Consider the following 25,096-nt stretch of genomic DNA (forward strand, 5'->3'; position numbering starts at 1 on the left):
ACGCGCGGCTGTAGGTATTTATTTAAAAAAATACGGCCGGGTTGGAATACTCTTTAAATATTTACTCTGACTTAAGCCTTGGGTAAATCATAAAATACTCTAATTCTAAAAGGATTTTATAGACACGTTAGATCGTGATCTTAAACTTCTGACATAGGAGTAACGTCTAACAAGCCTAGATAATTGGTCTGAGCATAAACAGATATGTCTGTGTTGACGTAAGTATTTTTTGACGTCTGTCTATATCGTTTACGTAACACGTAGTGCTACTGCTAGTGATTATTACTCTTTGGTTTCTTCTAAGTTCTAATTACAAATAAAAAGCAGAGGGATACAGTATTTATTGTATAAAATTAATATAAATCAAGGAAATTGGTTAATACACATTTCTAAATGTTTATAAATATCAATAATAAGTACAAACTTTAAAATAAATTGTCGAAGTGACCTTACAGAAAAATTAAAATCCGTAAAACACAAACTATACCAAGAATCAAGATGCAGTGCTGCGTGCCTTTCTGCGTAAATACTTCAGACAATGCGTCAACATCTGCGGGAACAGGAATTACCTTTCATGAGTGAGTAGAGTTATTTCTGTCTATCCGATGACTTTCAGCCAAGCAGAGTAGCACACGCATACTTACAGTTCTGTAAACCAGTTTTAGCTGACTTTTGAGATGCAGCAACTGACCTACAGAATAACCAAGTACTTAGCTATAAGTATGACATTGTGCACTCACTGTGCTTTGACAATGAATGATTAAACTTTCTTAGTTACTTTCATATCAGTAAGTAGTTATGAGCACTTGTAAAACTAATAGTATCAAATTAATAATTCCAGAATACTGTGTTTATAATTTCATTATCTATGCTGGACGTTGTGCGTGTGTCCATATGTTTATTATCTGAACCTTGTATTTAGCTGTATCAGGACATGTTAGAGCTGTTATTTTGGTTGTTATTCAGGTTATCCAGGTTACCCAGAGAAGAAAGTCTCCATGCTGCTTGGCTCAGAACTCTCGGCACACAAGACCATCACCTGCCCGACCCTGCTGTAGTCTGCTCGCAGCATTTTTTAGATGAAGACTTTTCTGAAACAAAGAGTTGTGTAAGGCAGATTCGCTCTAATGCTATACCTACAACAGTGCAGGTCAGTTGATCATAATGATTTTATTTGTGATTGTTAACATAGGAAGGGCTAAGACATACCTATAGCAGCATTACTCACATACAATCAGTAATGTAGAAGTAACTATTGGTATACTTACAGATGTGCATGATATGCCTGGACACTGATAGTAAGCTCTCTCTAATGAGTAAACACAAGTTGGAGGAGACATATGAACAGCTAACTGGACTGTCTGTGAGTTGACAATATCATTGTTTCTACTACGTGATATAACTGTGGAGGGAATTGAGATATCATCTCATCACCTTAATTAGTATTTAGATGTCTGTGAATCTTTAATTTAAAAAAATAACAACAGATTTTGACAAATTAGTGTAATAAATTAAATTTATTTTACCAAGACAGAGATTGAGCCAAAGTTCAGACAAAAATAAACAAGTGATGCACTGTTGTGTAATGTAGTGTGCACTCACAGAATATAACACAAAATGAATCCCCAAGTTCTTCAACTTCTCTTACCAAACCTGTATTGACAGTCTTTTAATAATTCTGTGCAGTTGTTTCAGTTGTGTAGTGGAGGAAACCTGAAGCAAACACTCTGTGTGCTGTGTGCTCAGAGATTGATTAACTTCAGTAGATTTAGAGACTTGTGCTTGAGAGCCCATTCACTGATGACAGACTTACTTGCACAAGATGAATCAGTGAGTATTTAGTAATTACAATTTACTAGTTTGATCCTCTCTTAAACCTGACATTGGAGAACATATTGTTATCTCTAAGTGTATTTGGCAGATCCTGGGGTCCTGGGTTTGAGTCCTTGGTCATGCTATAAAATATTGAGCTTCTCAGTCATGAAGTTGGTGGTGTTACACCCGTTGCATCTGTGACCATGTTAAGTCAGTTATTATTATCATCTTATAGTGATTGTACTACAGAGTAGGCCTGAGCCCACCAATCTGCATTGGAGCAGTGTGGGGAATCTAAGGAATCTAAGGCCCAGTCATCTAAGGAAGGATGTATCTATCGCTCTGTAGTCTGATAGGCTAATGATGATGATGATGATGATGATGATGATGATGATGATGATGATGATGACATTATGTTGTTACCTTCCTTTAGTAAAGTATCTGAAGTAAGTAAGTTCAATTGTTTCAGATTACTATTCAACATAAGGAACTGATGAACTGCACAACAAAACATCTGCAGTGTAACTTAACACAGACGACGTTAGGAGCAGACTACTGTGACTTGTACATAGATCACACTGATGAAGAGGAACAGACAGCAGCAGAGGAATCTGTAGTGAAAGATGTTGCATCAGTTGTGGTGAAGAATGAATACAGTTCTGTTTCCCTGTCAAATGCTGATAACTCTACATTGGTACACAAAGATGACAATGACAGAGACCGTTCCAACAATGACTGTGTCTTGGACGATGAATACTCTGACATGAGCATCGAGCTGGAATCTAGACTACTGGACGAAGCTATAGGTGAAGCTCTTCATAACAAAGCAACAGCTTGCTGGGCTGCAGTCACAGAACATACTGAAACAGAGAGTTCCATAAAGAATGAAAGTGTTGTCTTTGAATGTTCATTTTGTGATAAGGAGTTTCTGCAAGAAATTACATACTTGGAACATTTAAGCAAACATTCATCATTCATTCAGGTAAGATGTTTACTTCTTGATGGAGGTGAAGTATGGCCTCTGCATATCTATAATACAATACCCTTTGCGGACGGACAGTCGTGTTATGAATGAGTTTTGTATTTGGCAGGTAGTTGGCGGCGACGCTGCATGTGATGCATCACAAGTGTGCGAGCCTCGTGCAGCTGTGAGCCGCAGCGGTGACTCACTCGTGCTGCAGAACAAGTCAGTATACAACGACGCTGCATGTGATGCATCACAAGTGTGCGAGCCTCGTGCAGCTGTGAGCCGCAGCGGTGACTCACTTGTGCTGCAGAACAAGTCAGTATACAACGACGCTGCATGTGATGCATCACAAGTGTGCGAGCCTCGTGCAGCTGTGAGCCGCAGCGGTGACTCACTCGTTCTGCAGAACAAGTCAGTATACAACGACGCTGCATGTGATGCATCACAAGTGTGCGAGCCTCGTGCAGCTGTGAGCCGCAGCGGTGACTCACTCGTGCTGCAGAACAAGTCAGTATACAACGACGCTGCATGTGATGCATCACAAGTGTGCGAGCCTCGTGCAGCTGTGAGCCGCAGCGGTGACTCACTCGTGCTGCAGAACAAGTCAGTATACAACGACGCTGCATGTGATGCATCACAAGTGTGCGAGCCTCGTGCAGCTGTGAGCCGCAGCGGTGACTCACTCGTGCTGCAGAACAAGTCAGTATACAACAACGCTGCATGTGATGCATCACAAGTGTGCGCGCCTCGTGCAGCTGTGAGCCGCAGCGGTGACTCACTCGTGCTGCAGAACAAGTCAGTATACAACGACGCTGCATGTGATGCATCACAAGTGTGCGCGCCTCGTGCAGCTGTGAGCCGCAGCGGTGACTCACTCGTGCTGCAGAACAAGTCAGTATACAACGTTTACAGTTTTTCTGGCCCTTAATTGGGCAATTAACATATTAACAATAATATTAATATAATCAATTGATTTTTTAACTGTACATATTCTGTATGCTTACTTTGGGGCTAGATAGTGATGTGTGTATTGTTAAAGTACATATATATTTATTTATTAATTGGATTCGGTAAACTTCTTAATATATAAATGTGAAAGGTCATCACACAATCTCGAAGACTGCTTGACGTAGAAAGAAATTTGGCAGGGATATAGTCTATAGTTAGTTAGTATCTGCTAACTGATTTTGCGTTAGGGCTGGATTTAGAGGTCTAAGAGCGGACGAAGTCGCAAGCGTCTCCTAGTATACAAAAAGTTCAAAATTCATTTATTTCAAGTAGGCTCAGTTTACAAGCACTTTTGACACGTCAGTTGACTATTTGTAAAGATTCTACCACCGGTTCGGAAGGCAGGTTCTGCTGAGAAGATACTGGCAAGAAACTCAACAGTTGCTCTTTTTAAAAAGTCATGCAGTATTACAATTTACAATTGATAACAATTAAATTACAATTTCTTATAGTTTTATTTCCTGTGTGAAGGTGGAAGCTGATCCAATGGCCTCCAAGCACCTTTATCGTTAAGGAACTCATCAATAGTTTAGTAACCTCGATTAAGTAAATGTTTTTTAACACATTGCTTAAAGTTGTGCATTGGCAGGTCCATCACAGTCTTGGGGATCTTATTATAGAAGAGTACACCCAAACCCACAAAAGATTTTTTAACTCTTTGGAGACGATATGCAGAAATAACTAACTTATGCCCGTGTCTAGTAAGACGTGGGTTTAAATCTCCTTTTCGTTTGTACAAATTAATATTTTGTCTAACATAAACTATACTGTTATATATACATATACTGACAGGCTACTGTTAAAATGCCTATTTCTTTAAACTTTTGACGAAGGGACTCGCGTGATTTTAGTTGATATATTGCTCGAATTGCTCTTTTTTGAAGTACAAATATAGAATGTATATCAGCAGCCTTGCCCCACAACAAAATACCGTAAGACGCTGTGAAAGTACGCAAAATAAACAAGTCTAGCTGTATCAACATCAGTAAACTGTCTTATTTTTCTCACTGCAAATGCAGCTGAGCTAAGTTTTCCAGACAGTTTTTCTATATGAGCGCCTCTCTGAAGTTCACAATCCAAGGTCACTCCCAGAAAAACTGTGGAATTCTCCATTTTCAGTGTTTCACCTTCGATAATTATAGACTTATCTAATTTTATAACATTTGTTAATGAAAACTCAATACATTTAGTTTTCTTTGCATTTAAAAGTAAATAGTTTGCAGTGAATCAATGCAACATATGCGATATGGCACGGTTAACATAGTCAGAGTTATCTTTATTTCTGTCGGTCTTAAAAACTAAGGATGTGTCAGCAAACAGAACAATCTCTCATATGCCGCTAACATGGTGTGGTAAATCGTTTATGTACACTAAGAATAGAAAAGGACCCAGAATTGAACCCTGTGGGACGCCCATTATGGTAGTAGAACCATGTGACTTTATATCATTTATACACACCTTTTGTGTTCTATCACTGACTGATAGTGGCTTAACTTGAGTAAAAGAGTGTTATGGTCAACACAGTCGAATGCCTTGGACAGATCACAGAACACACCAATAGCATTCTTAGAACTTTCCCATGCTTCATAGATATGTTTTAAAAGTTTGACACCTGCATCAGTTGTATTGCGACCTTTTGTAAAACCATACTGTTCAGGATGAAACAAGTTATTTACATTAAAATGACTTAAAAGTTGATTTAAAATGATTTTTTCAAACACATTGCTAAGTGTTGGCAGTATTGTAATCGGTCTATAATTATTAAGATCAGATTTGTCACCTGATTTAAAAAGTGGTATCAATTTGCCATGCTTCATCAGGTACGGAAAAATACCCAAGTCCACACATTCATTAAAAATAATAGCTAAGTGGGGAGCAATAACATCAATGATGTTCGATATTACTTTCACTGACATGCCCCACATATCTCCAGTTCTTTTTAATTTTAACAGATTGAAAGACTTTTTTATGTCTAATATAGTTATATGATGAAATTCAAAAAGAATGTTGCACTCTTTGACATTGCCTCTTAATAGCCTCTAGGCTTCCGTAGCAGACGAATCCAGTGAATCTGTTAACAAGATAGGGACATTCTGGAAAAAGTCTTCAAAGGCATTAACAACCTCGTTATCAGTGTTTACCTTTTTATCCTTTACCATTAATTCAAAACTTATGTCACGTGGTTTAATTTTGCCCGATTCTCTATTAATTATGTTCCAGGTGGTTTGGACCTTGTTCTCAGACTCAATTATTCTCTGTTTGATGTGTAACGTATGTCATACATACAGAAAAAAGATTGTTGGGATATGTGTAAAATAAATAAGGCCCTATTATTAAAAAAAATATCGCACAAAGATATTAGTAAATTTTTTCATGTCATATTTATGTAGTTGCTCAGCAAGCAAACTCACATTATGCTGCAATGTTTCACAGGACAGGAAGTCGGAGGCTGAATGATGTCCCTCCCCCGGCTGCAGACTGCGCTCAGGCTTTAGGTGAGGGGCTTGTGGACTTGTTTGTTACTTTTCTGTTTGCTATGGTGTTGGTATTATTACATTAAACCCTATTGCTGAGTTCGTCAGGTTTGTGATGTAGGTATAACATCGTAGATAGATGGAGCTCGAGTGTTCTAATAGTCGTATTGTGTACCGCCGATATAGACTGGGAGCGATGGACTGCATCTGTTTTGCATCTGTCGAGTGTTATTGTATAGACAGATGTGTGCGGCGTCTGCGTCGGTCACGGAGGTCGACATCTTGAGTTACACGGCAACTCACAGTAATGCGCTGTGAGTTGCCGTGTAACTGTTTAATGTTTGCTCAATAATTCAGTATTATTGGTAAAAATTGCGGGAGCGACGTTCAGGCGCACAGATAGTAGAAGTAGAGCTGTCGCAAAGGTTTGTCGGAGTAAATTATAAGAAGACTGTTTTGTTTCAGTCGCTCCACTGTCCGCGAGACTTGCGGCAAACAACGACCACACAGTGCAGGCAACTGAAGAAGCAGCTGCGACCCGGAAAACTGAACAAATCCTTGAGACTGACATTGGCGAACTGAACGAGCAACCATCTCAGAGCGGCACTGAAATATATACAGATATAAATAGATTCACAAACTGTGTAGTACAGTTACATGATATTTTCAAGAAACCCAAAAAAACTGTACCAGATGAGAATCCACGCCTGAAAACCCACACTCATGCAAAGCCTTATTCTTGTGAGATGTGCAATTATAAATGCACACACAAAAGTTCTTTAAGGCAGCATATGAAAACTCACACTGGCGAAAAACCTTTTTGTTGTAAGGTATGTAATTATAAATCTGCACTGAAACATCATTTATTAAATCACATGAAAACTCACACTGGCGAAAAGCCTTTTTGTTGTGAAATATGTAATTATAGATGTGCACAGAAAGGTAATTTAAAAACACATAAAAGAATCCACACTGGCGAAAAGCCTTTTTCTTGTGACATTTGCAATTATAAATGTACACAGAAACATCATTTATTAGATCACATGAAAACGCACACTGGTGAGAAACCTTATTCTTGTCAGATTTGCAATTATAAATGTATACACAAAGGTAATTTATTAGATCACATGAAAACGCACACTGGTGAGAAACCTTATTCTTGTCAGATTTGCAATTATAAATGTATACACAAAGGTAATTTATTAGATCACATGAAAACGCACACTGGTGAGAAACCTTATTCTTGTGAGGTTTGCAATTATAAATGTGCACGTAAACATAATTTATTGCAACACATGAAAACTCACACTGGTGAGAAGCCTTTTTGTTGTGAGATATGTAATTACAGAAGTGCACACAAAGGTGATATAAAAAAACATAAAAAAACCCACACTGGCGAAAAGCCTTTTTGTTGTGAGATATGTAATTATAAATGTTCACACAAAGGTGTTTTAAACAGACATAAAAGAACCCACACTGGCGATAAGCCCTTTTCTTGTGAGATATGCAATTACAAATCTGCGACAAGATGTAATATATTGCGACATAAGATGAGAATCCACACTCACACTAAGCCTCAGTAATTGTAATAAAATAGAAAACGAAGCGATCGCTCGATCTTTGCAGATGTGCATTAACAAAAAACACAAAAACTTGAATATTTTTCTGAACAAATTTAATTATTGTATCCGAAAGTGCCGCAAGTGTTGATAGACTCTAAAGTGCAAACAGAAGTCACAGTTGTACGCTATTGTCAACTGTACGAAGTGCAACTCGTACGCTGCTCCCTTCACCCCCTCGGGTAAATGAGCGGGGCTCGTATTGTGTGAGTCGCTCTCACTGCAGTGATCGCGAGCGTTGCCCAGTGGCCGGTTGTAAAGATGAGTTCACAACAAACCTCGCTTAGCGGATATCTCATAAGCGGCGGCGGAGCTTCTACGAGTACTTATCAACATGTGACGAAGGGGATACACAAAAAGTCGTGCGACCTAGAAAACGAAAGGATCGGTCAGCTGAAAACGATTTTCATATGTAGTTTCACATTCATATTACCAATTTTTGTCAACAATTTGTTGACACTCAAAATGAACGTTAACTTAATTTTGAGTAACACGGCAAGATGTTACGGAACTAACAAATATACTACTAAACTAAACTCAAAATATACTGCACAACAACAAGAACTTAACAATGTCCTAAACCGTTGAGTACTATACGTCTTGGAAAATATTTATAGGAGTAGACCTCTCAAAGTGTGTTTGTTGTTGATGTTGTTTTTGTATAGACAGAGATTAGAGACAGAACGTCATCGATTGCAAATATAAGACAATCTGTAATTGATGATGTTCTGTGGTACCAGAGGGTAACAGTTGTGTACTGAAGATTGTACGCCTTAGAGATATTGGAGATATGTGATTCTAATTTATATATATTAAATGCATAAGTGTGCTATCTGTGTTTTACTGAATTCTCTCGCTATAGTATGCGCATTATCATCTGAGTCGTCCGGTCATAAAAGTCAAAAAAGATAGGAATGTGCAGCGCGCCTACCTGCGCACCCTAATTATCGATAAACGGCTACCTGCGCACGTGCTAATGATGAGTCAATAATGATTTGGACGATTCTGATTGGTCGGTTTCTAATGTAATTGCATTGCGTATTTTTTTTGCTATAAATGTGTTTACTGCAATTAAATAAATACATTCATGTGTTACTCGTTGCGCACTATGGATACTAATATATAATAAATTTGGCAGAAGACGAAGATTCTGATGATGAAGACTCAGATGAAGATTAATTTTATTTAGTTAATAATTATATAATATGAAATATGTATTATATTAAATCAAATATTGTTAAATTTTTTAATTTTGTGAACAAGATACGATAATAAACTTTACTTATCGATAATATGTCTTTCATTGTTACACCCTTCACTAGACGGCTCCATAAGACCCATAAGTGCAAGCGAGATAGATATAGAGAAATGATTTATGGCCCTAAGACTCAGTTGTTAATGCTATTAGTATAGTGACACGCAGTCTATTGTCTACAAGTGCAGTAGCTAACCACCTCTTTAGGCTGCCAGTCCCCCGAAGCGGAGCGCGGCAGCGGAGTTGAGAAACGGAGAAATATTAACCAATAGGATTGCACAAAATCTCCGCTCGTCTTAAGTGGACAGGAACTTGCTAGCTTGTTTAAAAATTCATATAATACCGGTAAGCGGAGCGAGGTTAAATAAATTAAAAATAATATTTATTTATTTATCATCGTCTGCAACTCCGCTACGCTCCCTCGCTCCGCTTTGGTGGACTTTAGCGCTCTCTTTTATCACATCGCAACAATACAGAAAGAGATGTTTATGCTGTCGCGTATGTTGTAAAATGTTTATAGAGAATTATCTTGTAGACTGCAGAACCGGTGGTGTGCACTCCACAGAAGCAAACGTGCACTGCTTACCCGGCAGACTTCTTACAAACCTGTATTGCGAAGGATTTTTTCCCCGTTTGCATTTACTTACTCCAGTTAAAGACCTTGTGCACACCACTGAACAAAATTAAACAAGTATGTAAACTTACAAATTGTTTTAATTACAGGGTCAAAATAAAAAAATAAATATTCAGGATTAAAACAAAAGTTATGATCAAGTTATTTTAATAAAATAAAAGAAATATTGATGTGTCATTATTATCAGTCTATGTGAGTCTCCATTTTGGTCTCCAAATTTCTGTTGTTATTGTGTACAGACCCTCTATCGGCTAAGGGATTAAAGTGTTAACATAATCTATGGAACCCTACACTGCGCGTGGCCCGACACGCACATGGCCGGTTTTATATTTGTTCACTTAGTGTGGATGGCATCACCAAAATAAATATATGTATACGACCAATCCTTCAAGGTCATCGACCATAGTGTCAGTCCTAATTTAAATCTACCAATCAAAAAACAACACGCATTTTTATTGATCACTTCCTATTCCTATTTTACTACAATTTACAAAGTATTTTATTTGTTTATATAAATAAAAATTTTAATAAAAAAAATTCAACCGACTTCCAACTCAAAAATAACCTAAATTATAAAGCAAAAAATAACATCTTACCAGAGATGTACAAAATGGTTTTAAAAAAGCATTTAAATACAAAATGCAAAATACTTTTGAGATTTACTATTTCAAATGCAAAATACCAAATAGGTTTGCGTTTGGTATTTTAAATGATAAATGCAAAATAGGTATTTTCAAAATACTTTTTTTAAAATAAAATACCTTTTGACCAAATCACAGATAATTTGTATTAGAGACACAATGCCGTGCCGAACAAAAACATTCAGCATAATGTTCGTCGTTTTCGTGTGACATTGTCACTCGTTAAGACTAAAGGCGCGCACTTTGACCAACGAAGAAAAAAATAAAAAACTAGCCAAGCGCGTGTCGGGCCATGTGCAGAGTAGTTCCGTAGATTAAATGAGCAGTTTAATTCCTTATATAATGCACAAAAATACCGATAACGGTGCCCCACACCATGTGATAGAAGATAAAAAATTCATTCTCACTTTGCATGTAGGAAAGAACCCCAAAAACAACTTTTTTTCGAATTTTCTTTTTACTACTTTATAGTCGTAATTAATATAACCAAATTTCAGCTTTCTAGTTTTAACAGACTCTGAGATATCTTATTTTATTTACAGCTTAATTAACTCATAATTAATTTTTAATTAATAATTTTAACCTAAAAAAATTATTATTCAAGATTTTATTATGACTTTGTTTACATTTTAATATACACACTCATGCTAATTTACAGATTTCTAGTAATTATAGTCACTGCCCTAAGCCGCGGACGGACGGACGGACGGACGGACAGACAGACGGACATAGCGAAACTATAAGAAACTATATATATAACTAAAAAGAACGCACGTGGCTAGCTGGCGCCTCTATTGGTCAAATTCGGCATTCGTTCATTTCATTTTGTTTTACTGTTAATATTAGCTAAACTTAATCACAAAGTATTTTGCATTTTGAAATGAATATTAAAATACAAAATACATCTCGAAAGGTATTTCAAATAAAATACAAAATGCTTTTTACTAAAAAGCATTTAAATGCAAAATACAAAATAGGTATTTTGCATTTTGTATTTGCATTTTAAATAGAAGTATTTCAAATAAATCACATCTCTGCATCTTACCTATGTGCTACCTTCTGATCAGTTTGAAGGCGGTGCCAAGCCAGTGATGCTTCAATTCAAGCCGTTTAAATTACGTAATTTCTGTGGTTCTTTCATTTGTAGTGTTAGCATACCTACGGAGTATGAACAAAAATTAATAAGCAATTAGCTGAAACGTTATTTTTTTTATAATAAGTACCTAAATCCTGCAAGCCCAATTTTGAAAATACTACCTTAACTCATATACAATATTTCACTCCCCCATACAGTGTGTTATAGGAAATACCGTCCGGCCCTTAAGGGTGTACTTAGGTATCGTGTATACATTATTTTTATGCAGTCCTTATTTTTAAAGAAATATATTTTTTCCCTGCACGAAATTAACATAAAAAATACAAAATTATAAAAACTTACATGGCAACACAAAAGTTGAGATAGGTTAATTATTAGTAGGCATTGCTACAAAATAAAAACGCCGCCATCTATGTTTTGTGCTGCGTTTACACGTTTCTATTCAAAGCGGTATTGAATGGGCAAGTAAACACACAAGTACACACAACAAGGTGATGGGTTTGTCAAGGTGCTGTGTACAAGCATGCATGCGTGCTTGCATAACTGGCGTGTTGTGATGTTTGTAAACACGAAAAGTTAATTTACGCAGATGGATGATGGCAGATGAATTAATGGTTAGTGGATCATTTTCCACATTTTCCACTCCTTGAACATACATTACACCAGAAACTATGCCTTTTACTCTGGAACACAGTAATAGCTCTGTCGCAAATAGATCTACTACTACTAATTTAAGTCTGCATTTTGGGCGAGTGGCGCAAGCAAACTAAACACAGCATTACAGACATTGCACGTGTCGGCGGCGGCGCGGTGTTACAAAGACAGTAGGCGCCGAAAACGATGATACCTACTACCTACCCTTTACGATATGCGGCGCGGCATTGTCAAAAGGCTTTCTATTTTGCCGACTTTTGTGCCACAGGTGTGTAGTTAGGAGGTAATAATCTAGATATACGTACCATAATTGATAGTACAGTGTTGTCACTTTTTAAATTTTTTCAAGTTTTGGGACAATTTATGTTTAAAATTAGAAACTTTATTATCACGATAAAAATGCTTAATTATTGAATAATATTTTTTTAAATATTTTTTCTGTTTATAATATTATAATGCTTACACGCACATTTTGGATCGGACGGTATTTTTAAAACACACTGTATATCCACACGTAATATGAATATCCAAAAAAACTTAACTTCTTAACTTCATCACCAGAACCCTAATACAGTCACAACCCATATAAGTGGAAAGTTCTCATCAATACAAATTTATCAAGTCCAAACACAAGGTCGTCTGTGCTTCGGCTCCATCATCAGACCAACTCCAGACCTTCATAAAACAGTAGTGGTTTTAAATACCTTATGGAAACACTAACAAACGCATTAGCCAACTTTACAATTTTCGAAAGTTCCCCTCGATTTCTCCAGGATGCCATCATCAGATCCTAACATGAATAAAATGGGACCACCCTGGAATTTAACCTTTTAAAAACAAAAAAAGATTTTTTAAAATCTGTCTATAAATGACGGAATTATCGCTGGACATACATAAAAATAAAAATTTTAATAAAAAAAATTCAACCGACTTTCAACTCAAAAAATAACTTTAACTAAAAAGCAAAAAATAACATCCTACCTATGTGCTACCTTCTGATCAGTTTGAAGGCGGTGCCAAGCCAGTGATGTTTTAATTAAATACGTTTAAACTACAAAATTTCTGTGGTTATTCCAGAAACAGCTTTAATTAAAACACGACACTGGCTTGGCACCGCCTTCAAACTGATCAGAAGGTAGCACATAGGTAGGATGTTATTTTTTGCTTTTTAGTTAAAGTTATTTTTTGAGTTGAAAGTCGGTTGAATTTTTTTTATTAAAATTTTTATTTTTTTATTTTTAGTGTTAGCATACCCACTGCGTGTGTACAGTCACAACCTATCTTAATGGAAAGTTCTCATCAATACAAATTTATCAAGTCCAAACACAAGGTAGCTACTGTGAACCGTCGAGGAGTTCTCTTCACTGTCCCTCGTCTTCATCATCAGACCCTTAATACAGTCACAATCCATCTAGGTGGTAAGTTCTCATTAATACAAATTTATCAAGTCCAAACACAAGGTAGCTACTGTGAAACGTCGAGGAGTTCTCTTCACTGTCCCTCGTCTTCATCACCAAACCCTTAATACAGTCACAACCTATATAGGTGGAAAGTACTCATCAATACAAATTAATCAAGCCGAAACAAAAGGTGACTGCTGTAAATCCTTGACGAGTTCCATCGTCTGTGTTTCGGCTCCATCATCAGACCAACTCCAAACCTTCATAAAGTTGTAGTGGTTTAAAATACCTTATGGAAACACTAACAAACGTACTAGCCGTCTCTACAACTTTCGAAAGTTCCCCTCAATTTCTCCAGGATGCCATCATCAGATCCTGACATGAACAAAATGGGACCACCCTGGAAGTAAACCCTACAAAACAAAAAAAGAATTTTCAAAATCGGTCCATAATTGACGGAATTATCGCTGGACATACATAAAAAAAAAAAAAAAAAAAAAAAAAAAAAACATACATACTGCCGAACGTAGAACCTCCTCCTTTTTGGAAGTCGGTTAAAAATATATACTAGTCAATCACATACATACATACAACGTGTCCCAAAATTCAACGATAAGCGGGCGCCAAAAGATTGACCTGCTCATGAGCACTTAAGGAAAAATAATAAAAAAAATATACCTAAATTTTTTTTTTAGTTACAAAATAAATTTTAAAATTCTTTGAAAATTTACACCTTGTATGATATTTTGAACTACCGCAGCTACAATTTCTTAAATATGCTTAAGATTTTTTTTGTATCGGAACCTAAGTAGTACTACTATTCACCACAACTCTTAAAAACACCACAATGCCCGCAGTTTTTACACAAAAAAATATCAAAATATTTTTTTTCCCTCAAATTTTTAAAGATTTTTACTTTCAGTCTACTTTGACTCATGGTCTTGCAAAAAAAAGTATGAACACCGCTATGGCAAGTTATTTTCAAAGTTGACGCAACTAATCAAGATTTCAAAATAGTATAATACCCTAGGATAACTAGTCGCAAAAAAAAATATGCGTACCATTTGTAAACAAGAACTAAATTTCTAAAATGTTTTTGCTCCTAGAAATCACTTTTACTTTATGCACAAAATGATGTGAGTCATACGTTGCAATTTCCTAGAATTTTAATGGAACGAACGATAACATTTAAAAATAAGAGAGAGAGAGAGAGAGAAAGATAGCGATAAGTATACGTTAGAGAGGGATAGACAGATGTTCTTTGTTGAATGACAATGATGCAGGTAAAGAAAATCCTGTTCCCAGCAAGTCAGTACGCTCTGCTCCTTTGTTTACTGCGCAACTTTCCGTATTCAATTGACGTGGCTCTCGTACTAACGACTTTTGGCTTTGCATTTTGGACTGGACTTAAGTGATCTGCAAACTGAACTGACCTGGCATTATTTTGGACTGTGCCTGTGTTTTGTGAATTGGACTTTTGGTGTATTTTGGACTGTTTAGCGTTATCATGCCGCAACCATACACGCCGATGGAATACGCTAACATGCATCTCATTTATGGAGAATGTCGGTGCAATGCTAACGCTGCTAGCAGATTGTATCGAGAAAGGTACCCAAACGCTCAAAGATATCCAGATTATCGGGTATTTATGAATGTGCATCAAGCGTTTTCGGAGGGTCGTTTGCCGTCAGCTAGAAGAAACGCTGGAAGACCTAGATCGGAATGCGATGAAGAAGTTCTCAATGAAATAAACATTGATTCAACTACCTCAGTGCGTGCCATAGAAGCAGCTACGGGAATCCCAAAAAGTTCAGCACATCGAATACTAAAACGTCATCGGCTACACCCATATCATTACAGACGTGTACAAACGTTACTATCACGGGACTATCCACTGCGGATCGCATTTTGCCGAGTGATGCTTCAAAAGCATCGGGAAGATCCTCAGTTCTTGGATAAAGTACTATGGTCGGATGAAACAACCTGCAAGAAAGATGGCTATTTAAATCTTCACAACCTACACAGCTGGAGCAATGAGAATCCGCACCTGATGAGAGAAGACAAATCCCAATATCAATTTAAGGTCAACTTATGGACGGGCATTTTAAATGGAAAAGTGATTGGGCCTTTTGAATTACAAGGAAACTTAGATGGGGACAGTTATTTGAACTTTTTACAAAATGATTTGCAAGAATTACTAGAAGACGTCCCCCTAAGCGACCTTCAAAATATGTGGTATCAAAATGATGGTTGCCCAGCTCACTACGCTCGTCCTGTGAGACAATACCTAGACCACGAGTATCCGGGGCGTTGGATCGGGCGACTTGGTCCTATCCTATGGCCACCCCGATCACCCGACCTAAACCCCCTGGATTTCTTTTATTGGGGTTGTCTCAAAGACAGGATCTACGCAAAACCGATTACGACATTGGACGAGCTTCGGCAAAAAATCACTCAGGCTGCGGCACATATCAATGCTAGAAGATATGCGCGAAAAATAAAACGGTCGTTTTTAAGGCGATGTCGTGCCTGTATTAATGCCGGTGGAAAACAATTCGAACATTTACTTTAATGTTGTGTAATTAAAATAACAAACACATTTTTGGAACATAGTAAAATTTATTACTAACAACAAGAACAATTAAGAAATTTGGTTCTTGTTTACAAATGGTACGCATATTTTTTTTTGTGACTAGTTATCCTAGGGTATTATACTATTTTGAAATCTTGATTAGTTGCGTCAACTTTGAAAATAACTTGCCATAGCGGTGTTCATACTTTTTTTTTGCAAGACCATGAGTCAAAGTAGACTGAAAGTAAAAATCTTTAAAAATTTGAGGGAAAAAAAATATTTTGATATTTTTTTGTGTAAAAACTGCGGGCATTGTGGTGTTTTTAAGAGTTGTGGTGAATAGTAGTACTACTTAGGTTCCGATACAAAAAAAATCTTAAGCATATTTAAGAAATTGTAGCTGCGGTAGTTCAAAATATCATACAAGGTGTAAATTTTCAAAGAATTTTAAAATTTATTTTGTAACTAAAAAAAAAATTTAGGTATATTTTTTTTATTATTTTTCCTTAAGTGCTCATGAGCAGGTCAATCTTTTGGCGCCCGCTTATCGTTGAATTTTGGGACACGTTGTATAGGTATAATATATTTACAATCACAAAAAAATACCGACCGAATTGAGAACCTCCTCCTTTTTGAAGTCGGTTAAAAACTAAATGGAAACACAAAGTTGGCAAATGTAAATTAAAATGCTGGAGGCGGGTAGCTCTATTACATGTTTACGAACGCGCGGCTGTAGGTATTTATTTAAAAAAATACGGCCGGGTTGGAATACTCTTTAAATATTTACTCTGACTTAAGCCTTGGGTAAATCATAAAATACTCTAATTCTAAAAGAATTTTATAGACACGTTAGATCGTGATCTTAAACTTCTGACATAGGAGTAACGTCTAACAAGCCTAGATAATTGGTCTGAGCATAAACAGATATGTCTGTGTTGACGTAAGTATTTTTTGACGTCTGTCTATATCGTTTACGTAACACGTAGTGCTACTGCTAGTGATTATTACTCTTTGGTTTCTTCTAATTACAAATAAAAAGCAGAGGGATACAGTATTTATTGTATAAAATTAATATAAATCAAGGAAATTGGTTAATACACATTTCTAAATGTTTATAAATATCAATAATAAGTACAAACTTTAAAATAAATTGTCGAAGTGACCTTACAGAAAAATTAAAATCCGTAAAACACAAACTATACCAAGAATCAAGATGCAGTGCTGCGTGCCTTTCTGCGTAAATACTTCAGACAATGCGTCAACATCTGCGGGAACAGGAATTACCTTTCATGAGTGAGTAGAGTTATTTCTGTCTATCCGATGACTTTCAGCCAAGCAGAGTAGCACACGCATACTTACAGTTCTGTAAACCAGTTTTAGCTGACTTTTGAGATGCAGCAACTGACCTACAGAATAACCAAGTACTTAGCTATAAGTATGACATTGTGCACTCACTGTGCTTTGACAATGAATGATTAAACTTTCTTAGTTACTTTCATATCAGTAAGTAGTTATGAGCACTTGTAAAACTAATAGTATCAAATTAATAATTCCAGAATACTGTGTTTATAATTTCATTATCTATGCTGGACGTTGTGCGTGTGTCCATATGTTTATTATCTGAACCTTGTATTTAGCTGTATCAGGACATGTTAGAGCTGTTATTTTGGTTGTTATTCAGGTTATCCAGGTTACCCAGAGAAGAAAGTCTCCATGCTGCTTGGCTCAGAACTCTCGGCACACAAGACCATCACCTGCCCGACCCTGCTGTAGTCTGCTCGCAGCATTTTTTAGATGAAGACTTTTCTGAAACAAAGAGTTGTGTAAGGCAGATTCGCTCTAATGCTATACCTACAACAGTGCAGGTCAGTTGATCATAATGATTTTATTTGTGATTGTTAACATAGGAAGGGCTAAGACATACCTATAGCAGCATTACTCACATACAATCAGTAATGTAGAAGTAACTATTGGTATACTTACAGATGTGCATGATATGCCTGGACACTGATAGTAAGCTCTCTCTAATGAGTAAACACAAGTTGGAGGAGACATATGAACAGCTAACTGGACTGTCTGTGAGTTGACAATATCATTGTTTCTACTATGTGATATAACTGTGGAGGGAATTGAGATATCATCTCATCACCTTAATTAGTATTTAGATGTCTGTGAATCTTTAATTTAAAAAAATAACAACAGATTTTGACAAATTAGTGTAATAAATTAAATTTATTTTACCAAGACAGAGATTGAGCCAAAGTTCAGACAAAAATAAACAAGTGATGCACTGTTGTGTAATGTAGTGTGCACTCACAGAATATAACACAAAATGAATCCCCAAGTTCTTCAACTTCTCTTACCAAACCTGTATTGACAGTCTTTTAATAATTCTGTGCAGTTGTTTCAGTTGTGTAGTGGAGGAAACCTGAAGCAAACACTCTGTGTGCTGTGTGCTCAGAGATTGATTAACTTCAGTAGATTTAGAGACTTGTGCTTGAGAGCCCATTCACTGATGACAGACTTACTTGCACAAGATGAATCAGTGAGTATTTAGTAATTACAATTTACTAGTTTGATCCTCTCTTAAACCTGACATTGGAGAACATATTGTTATCTCTAAGTGTATTTGGCAGATCCTGGGGTCCTGGGTTTGAGTCCTTGGTCATGCTATAAAATATTGAGCTTCTCAGTCATGAAGTTGGTGGTGTTACACCCGTTGCATCTGTGACCATGTTAAGTCAGTTATTATTATCATCTTATAGTGATTGTACTACAGAGTAGGCCTGAGCCCACCAATCTGCATTGGAGCAGTGTGGGGAATCTAAGGAATCTAAGGCCCAGTCATCTAAGGAAGGATGTATCTATCGCTCTGTAGTCTGATAGGCTAATGATGATGATGATGATGATGATGATGATGATGATGATGATGATGATGACATTATGTTGTTACCTTCCTTTAGTAAAGTATCTGAAGTAAGTAAGTTCAATTGTTTCAGATTACTATTCAACATAAGGAACTGATGAACTGCACAACAAAACATCTGCAGTGTAACTTAACACAGACGACGTTAGGAGCAGACTACTGTGACTTGTACATAGATCACACTGATGAAGAGGAACAGACAGCAGCAGAGGAATCTGTAGTGAAAGATGTTGCATCAGTTGTGGTGAAGAATGAATACAGTTCTGACTCCATGTCAAATGCTGATAACTCTACATTGGTACACAAAGATGACAATGACAGAAACCGTTCCAACAATGACTGTGTCTTGGACGATGAATACTCTGACATGAGCATCGAGCTGGAATCTAGACTACTGGACGAAGCTATAGGTGAAGCTCTTCATAACAAAACAACAGCTTGCTGGGCTGCAGTCACAGAACATACTGAAACAGAGAGTTTCATAAAGAGTGAAAGTGTTGTCTTTGAATGTTCATTTTGTGATAAGGAGTTTCTGCAAGAAATTACATACTTGGAACATTTAAGCAAACATTCATCATTCATTCAGGTGAGATGTTTACTTCTTGATGGAGGTGGTGTATGGCCTCTGCATATCTATCATACAATACCCTTTGCGGACGGACAGACGTGTTATGAATGAGTTTTGTATTTGGCAGGTAGTTGGCGGCGAAGCTGCATGTGATGCATCACAAGTGTGCGAGCCTCGTGCAGCTGTGAGCCGCAGCGGTGACTCACTCGTGCTGCAGAACAAGTCAGTATACAACGACGCTGCATGTGATGCATCACAAGTGTGCGAGCCTCGTGCAGATGTGAGCCGCAGCGGTGACTCACTCGTGCTGCAGAACAAATCAGTATACAACGACGCTGCATGTGATGCATCACAAGTGTGCGAGCCTCGTGCAGATGTGAGCCGCAGCGGTGACTCACTCGTGCTGCAGAACAAGTCAGTATACAACGACGCTGCATGTGATGCATCACAAGTGTGCGAGCCTCGTGCAGCTGTGAGCCGCAGCGGTGACTCACTTGTGCTGCAGAACAAGTCAGTATACAACGACGCTGCATGTGATGCATCACAAGTGTGCGAGCCTCGTGCAGCTGTGAGCCGCAGCGGTGACTCACTCGTGCTGCAGAACAAGTCAGTATACAACGACGCTGCATGTGATGCATCACAAGTGTGCGAGCCTCGTGCAGCTGTGAGCCGCAGCGGTGACTCACTCGTGCTGCAGAACAAGTCAGTATACAACGACGCTGCATGTGATGCATCACAAATGTGCGAGCCTCGTGCAGCTGTGAGCCGCAGCGGTGACTCACTAGTGCTGCAGAACAAGTCAGTATACAACGACGCTGCATGTGATGCATCACAAGTGTGCGAGCCTCGTGCAGCTGTGAGCCGCAGCGGTGACTCACTCGTGCTGCAGAACAAGTCGGTATACAACGACGCTGCATGCGATGCATCACAAGTGTGCGAGCCTCGTGCAGCTGTGAGCCGCAGCGGTGACTCACTCGTGCTGCAGAACAAGTCAGTATACAACGACGCTGCATGTGATGCATCACAAGTGTGCGAGCCTCGTGCAGCTGTGAGCCGCAGCGGTGACTCACTCGTGCTGCAGAACAAGTCAGTATACAACGACGCTGCATGTGATGCATCACAAGTGTGCGAGCCTCGTGCAGCTGTGAGCCGCAGCGGTGACTCACTCGTGCTGCAGAACAAGTCAGTATACAACGACGCTGCATGTGATGCATCACAAGTGTGCGAGCCTCGTGCAGCTGTGAGCCGCAGCGGTGACTCACTCGTGCTGCAGAACAAGTCAGTATACAACGACGCTGCATGTGATGCATCACAAGTATGCAGTTACATCGTTGCTTTAGTACTGTGCCGCTCATGAATTTTGTGTTTCTGGCCCTTAATTGGGCAATTAACATATTAACAATAATATTAATATGATTAATTATTTTTTCAACTGTACATATTCTGTACACTTACTTTGGGGCTAGATATGTGTGTATTGTTTAAGTACATTTATATTTATTTATTAATTGGACCCGGTACCCGCACAGAGATTCCATGGAATGCTAAGATTAGGAAGAGTTAACTTCTTAATATATAAATGTGAAAGGTCATCACACAATCTTGAAGACTGCTTGACGTAGAAAGAAATTTGGCAGGGATATAGTCTATAGTTAGTTAGTATCCGCTAAGAACGGATTTTGCGATAAGGCTGGATTAAAGAGGTCTAAGGTAAAAAAAAGTCGTGAGCTAGTATGTTATACATACAGAACAAAGATCGTTGGGATATGTGTAAAATAAATAAGGCCCTATTCTTAAAAAAAATATTGCACAAATAACAAAGATATTTGTAAATTTTTTCATGTCATATTTATGTAGTTGCTCAGCAAGCAAACTCACATTCTGCTGCAATGTTTCACAGGACAGGAAGTCGGAGGCTGAATGATGTCCCTCCCCCGGCTGCAGACTGCGCTCAGGCTTTAGGTGAGGGGCTAGTGGACTTGTTTGTGACTTTTTCTGTTTCCTATGGTGTTGGTATTGTCACATTAAACCCTATTGCTGAGTTCGTCAGGTTTGTGATGTAGGTATAACATCGTAGATAGATGGAACTCGAGTGTTCTAATAGTCGCCTTGTGTGCCGCCGATATAGACAGGGAGCGATGGACTGCATCTGTTTTGCATCTGTCGAGTGTTATTGTATAGACAGATGTGTGGGGCATCTGCGTCGGTCACGGAGGTCGACATCTTGAGGTACACAGTAATGCACTGGGAGTTGCCGTGTAACTGTTTAATGTTTGCTCAATTATTCAGTATTGGTAAATATTGCGGGAGCGACGTTCAGGCGCACAGATAGTAGAAGTAGAGCTGTCGCAAAGATTTGTCGGAGTAAATTATAAGAAGACTGTTTTGTTTCAGTCGCTCCACTGTCCGCGAGACTTGCGGCAAACAACGACTACAAAGTGCAGGCAACTGAAGAAGCAGCTGCGACCCGGAAAACTGAACAAATCCTTGAGACTGGCGTTGGCAAACTGAACAAGCAATCATCTCAGAATGGCACTGAAATATATACAGATATAAATAGATTCACAAACTGTGTAGTACAGTTATATGATATTTTCAAGAAACCCAAAAAACCTGTACTAGATGAGAATCCACGCCTGAAAACCCACACTGATGCAAAGCCTTATTCTTGTGAGATGTGCAATTATAAATGCACACACAAAAGTAGTTTAAGGCAGCATATGAAAACTCACACTGGCGAAAAACCTTTTTGTTGTAAGGTATGTAATTATAAATCTGCACTGAAACATCATTTATTAAATCACATGAAAACTCACAATGGCGAAAAGCCTTTTTGTTGTGAGATATGTAATTATAGATGTGCACAGAAAGATAATTTAAAAAAACATAAAAGAATCCACACTGGCGAAAAGCGTTTTTCTTGTGACATTTGCAATTATAAATGTATACAGAAACATCATTTATTATATCACATGAAAACGCACACTGATGCAAAGCCTTATTCTTGTGAGATGTGCAATTATAAATGTGCACGTAAACATCATTTATTATATCACATGAAAACGCACACTGGCGAAAAGCCTTTTTCTAGTAAGATTTGCAATTATAAATGTACAGTAAAAAGTAATTTATTGCAACACATGAGAACGCACACTGGCGAAAAGCCTTTTTGTTGTGAGATTTGCAATTATAAATGTGCACAGAAAGGTGATTTAAAAAAACATAAAAAAATCCACACTGGCGAAAAGCCTTTTTCTTGTGAGATTTGCAATTATAAATGTGCACGTAAACAACATTTATTAGATCACATGAAAACGCACACTGGTGAGAAACCTTATTCTTGTCAGATTTGCAATTATAAATGTATACAGAAACATCATTTATTAGATCACATGAAAACGCACACTGGTGAGAAACCATTTTCTTGTGAGATTTGCAATTATAAAAGTGCACGTAAACATAATTTATTGCAACATATGAAAACACACACTAGTGAGAAGCCTTTTTGTTGTGAGATATGTAATTACAGAAGTGCACACAAAGGTGATATAAAAAAACATAAAAGAACCCACACTGGCGAAAAGCCTTTTTGTTGTGAGATTTGCAATTATAAATGTTCACACAAAGGTGATTTAAACAGACATAAAAGAACCCACACTGGCGATAAGCCCTTTTCTTGTGAGACATGCAATTACAAATCTGCAGAAAGATGTAATTTATTGCAACATAAAATGAGAATGCACACTCAAACTAAGTCTCAGTAATTGTAATAAAATAGAAAACGAAGCGATCGCTCGATCTTTGCAGATGTGCATTAACAAAAAACACAAAAACTTGAATATTTTTCTGATCAAATTTAATTATTGTATCCGAAAGTGCCGCAAGTGTTGATAGACTCTAAAGTGCAAACGAAGTGTGAAACAGAAGTCACAGTTGTACGCTATTGTCATCTGTACGAAGTGCAACTCGTACGCTGCTCCCTTCACCCCCTCGGGTAAATGAGCGGGGCTCGTATTGTGTGAGTCGCTCTCACTGCAGTGATCGCGAGCGTTGCCCAGTGGCCGGTTGTAAAGATGAGTTCACAACAAACCTCGCTTAGCGGATATCTCATAAGCGGCGGCGGAGCTTCTACGAGTACTTATCAACATGTGACGAAGGGGATACACAAAAAGTCGTGCGACCTAGAAAACGAAAGGATCGGTCAGCTGAAAACGATTTTCATATGTAGTTTCACATTCATATTACCAATTTTTGTCAACAATTTGTTGACACTCAAAATGAACGTTAACTTAATTTTGAGTAACACGGCAAGATGTTACGGAACTAACAAATATACTACTAAACTAAACTCAAAATATACTGCACAACAACAAGAACTTAACAATGTCCTAAACCGTTGAGTACTATACGTCTTGGAAAATATTTATAGGAGTAGACCTCTCAAAGTGTGTTTGTTGTTGATGTTGTGTATAGACAGAGATTAGAGACAGAACGTCATCGATTGCAAATATTAGACAATCTGTAATTGATGATGTTCTGTGGTACCAGAGGGTAACAGTTGTGTACTGAAGATTGTACGCCTTAGAGATATTGGAGATATGTGATTCTAATTTATATATATTAAATGCATAAGTGTGTTATCTGTGTTTTACTGGATTCTCTCGCTAGTGACACGCAGTCTATCGTCTACAAGTGCAGTAGCTAAGCATCTCTTTAGGCTGCCAGTCCACCGAAGCGGAGCGCGGCAGCGGAGCTGAGAAATGGAGAAATATTAACCAATTGCACAAAATCTCCGCTCGTCTTAAGTGGACAAGAACTTGCTAGCTTGTTTAAAAATTCATATAAAACCGGTAAGCGGAGCGAGGTTAAATAAATTAAAAATAATATTTATTTATTTATCATCGTCTGCAACTCCGCTACGCTCCCTCGCTCCGCTTTGGTGGACTTTAGCGCTCTCTTTTATCACTTCGCAACAATACAGAAAGAGATGTTTATGCTGTCGCGTATGTTGTAAAATGTTTATAGAGAATTATCTTGTAGGCTGCAGAACCAGTGGTGTGCACTCCACAGACAGACTTCTTACAAACCTGTATTGGGGAGGATTTTTCCCCGTTTGTATTTACTTACTCCAGTTAAAGACCTTGTGCACACCTGTACAAAATTAAACAAATATGTAAACTTTCAAATTGCTTTATTTACAGGGTCAAAATAAAAAAATAAATATTCAGGGTTAAAACAAAAGTTATGATCAAGTTATTTTAATAAAATAAAAGAAATATTGATGTGTCATTATTATCAGCCTATGTGAGTCTCCATTTTGGTCTCCAAATTTCTGTTAGTTATTGTGTCCACACCCTCTATCGGCTAAGGGATTAAAGTGTTAACATAATCTATGAAACCCCACACTGCGCGTGGCCCGACACGCACATGGCCGGTTTTATATTTGTTCACGTAGTGTGGATGGCAT

At 37.8% G+C, this 25,096-nt stretch overlaps 2 protein-coding genes across 2 annotated transcripts in view; one reads left to right on the forward strand and one right to left on the reverse strand.

Moving 5' to 3' along the window:
• LOC112055983 (trichohyalin) overlaps positions 1-25,096 on the reverse strand; it is a 489,894-nt gene that overhangs the window by 323,172 nt on the left and 141,626 nt on the right. The gene's annotated exons all lie outside the window — the stretch shown is intronic.
• Positions 246-24,267, forward strand: LOC128199638 (uncharacterized). The gene is made up of 15 exons (XM_052889883.1): positions 246-578; positions 967-1,150; positions 1,271-1,363; positions 1,687-1,830; positions 2,285-2,797; positions 2,907-3,097; positions 6,224-6,285; positions 6,730-7,843; positions 17,817-18,000; positions 18,121-18,213; positions 18,537-18,680; positions 19,135-19,647; positions 19,757-20,139; positions 21,530-21,591; positions 22,024-24,267. The coding sequence occupies exons 1-15, from the start codon at positions 499-501 to the stop codon at positions 23,391-23,393; spliced, it is 5,130 nt and encodes a 1,709-aa protein (XP_052745843.1). The 5' UTR covers positions 246-498; the 3' UTR covers positions 23,394-24,267.

Source organism: Bicyclus anynana, chromosome 26 (genome assembly GCF_947172395.1).
Source record: "Bicyclus anynana chromosome 26, ilBicAnyn1.1, whole genome shotgun sequence".
In the NCBI taxonomy this organism is placed as follows: domain Eukaryota; kingdom Metazoa; phylum Arthropoda; class Insecta; order Lepidoptera; family Nymphalidae; genus Bicyclus; species Bicyclus anynana.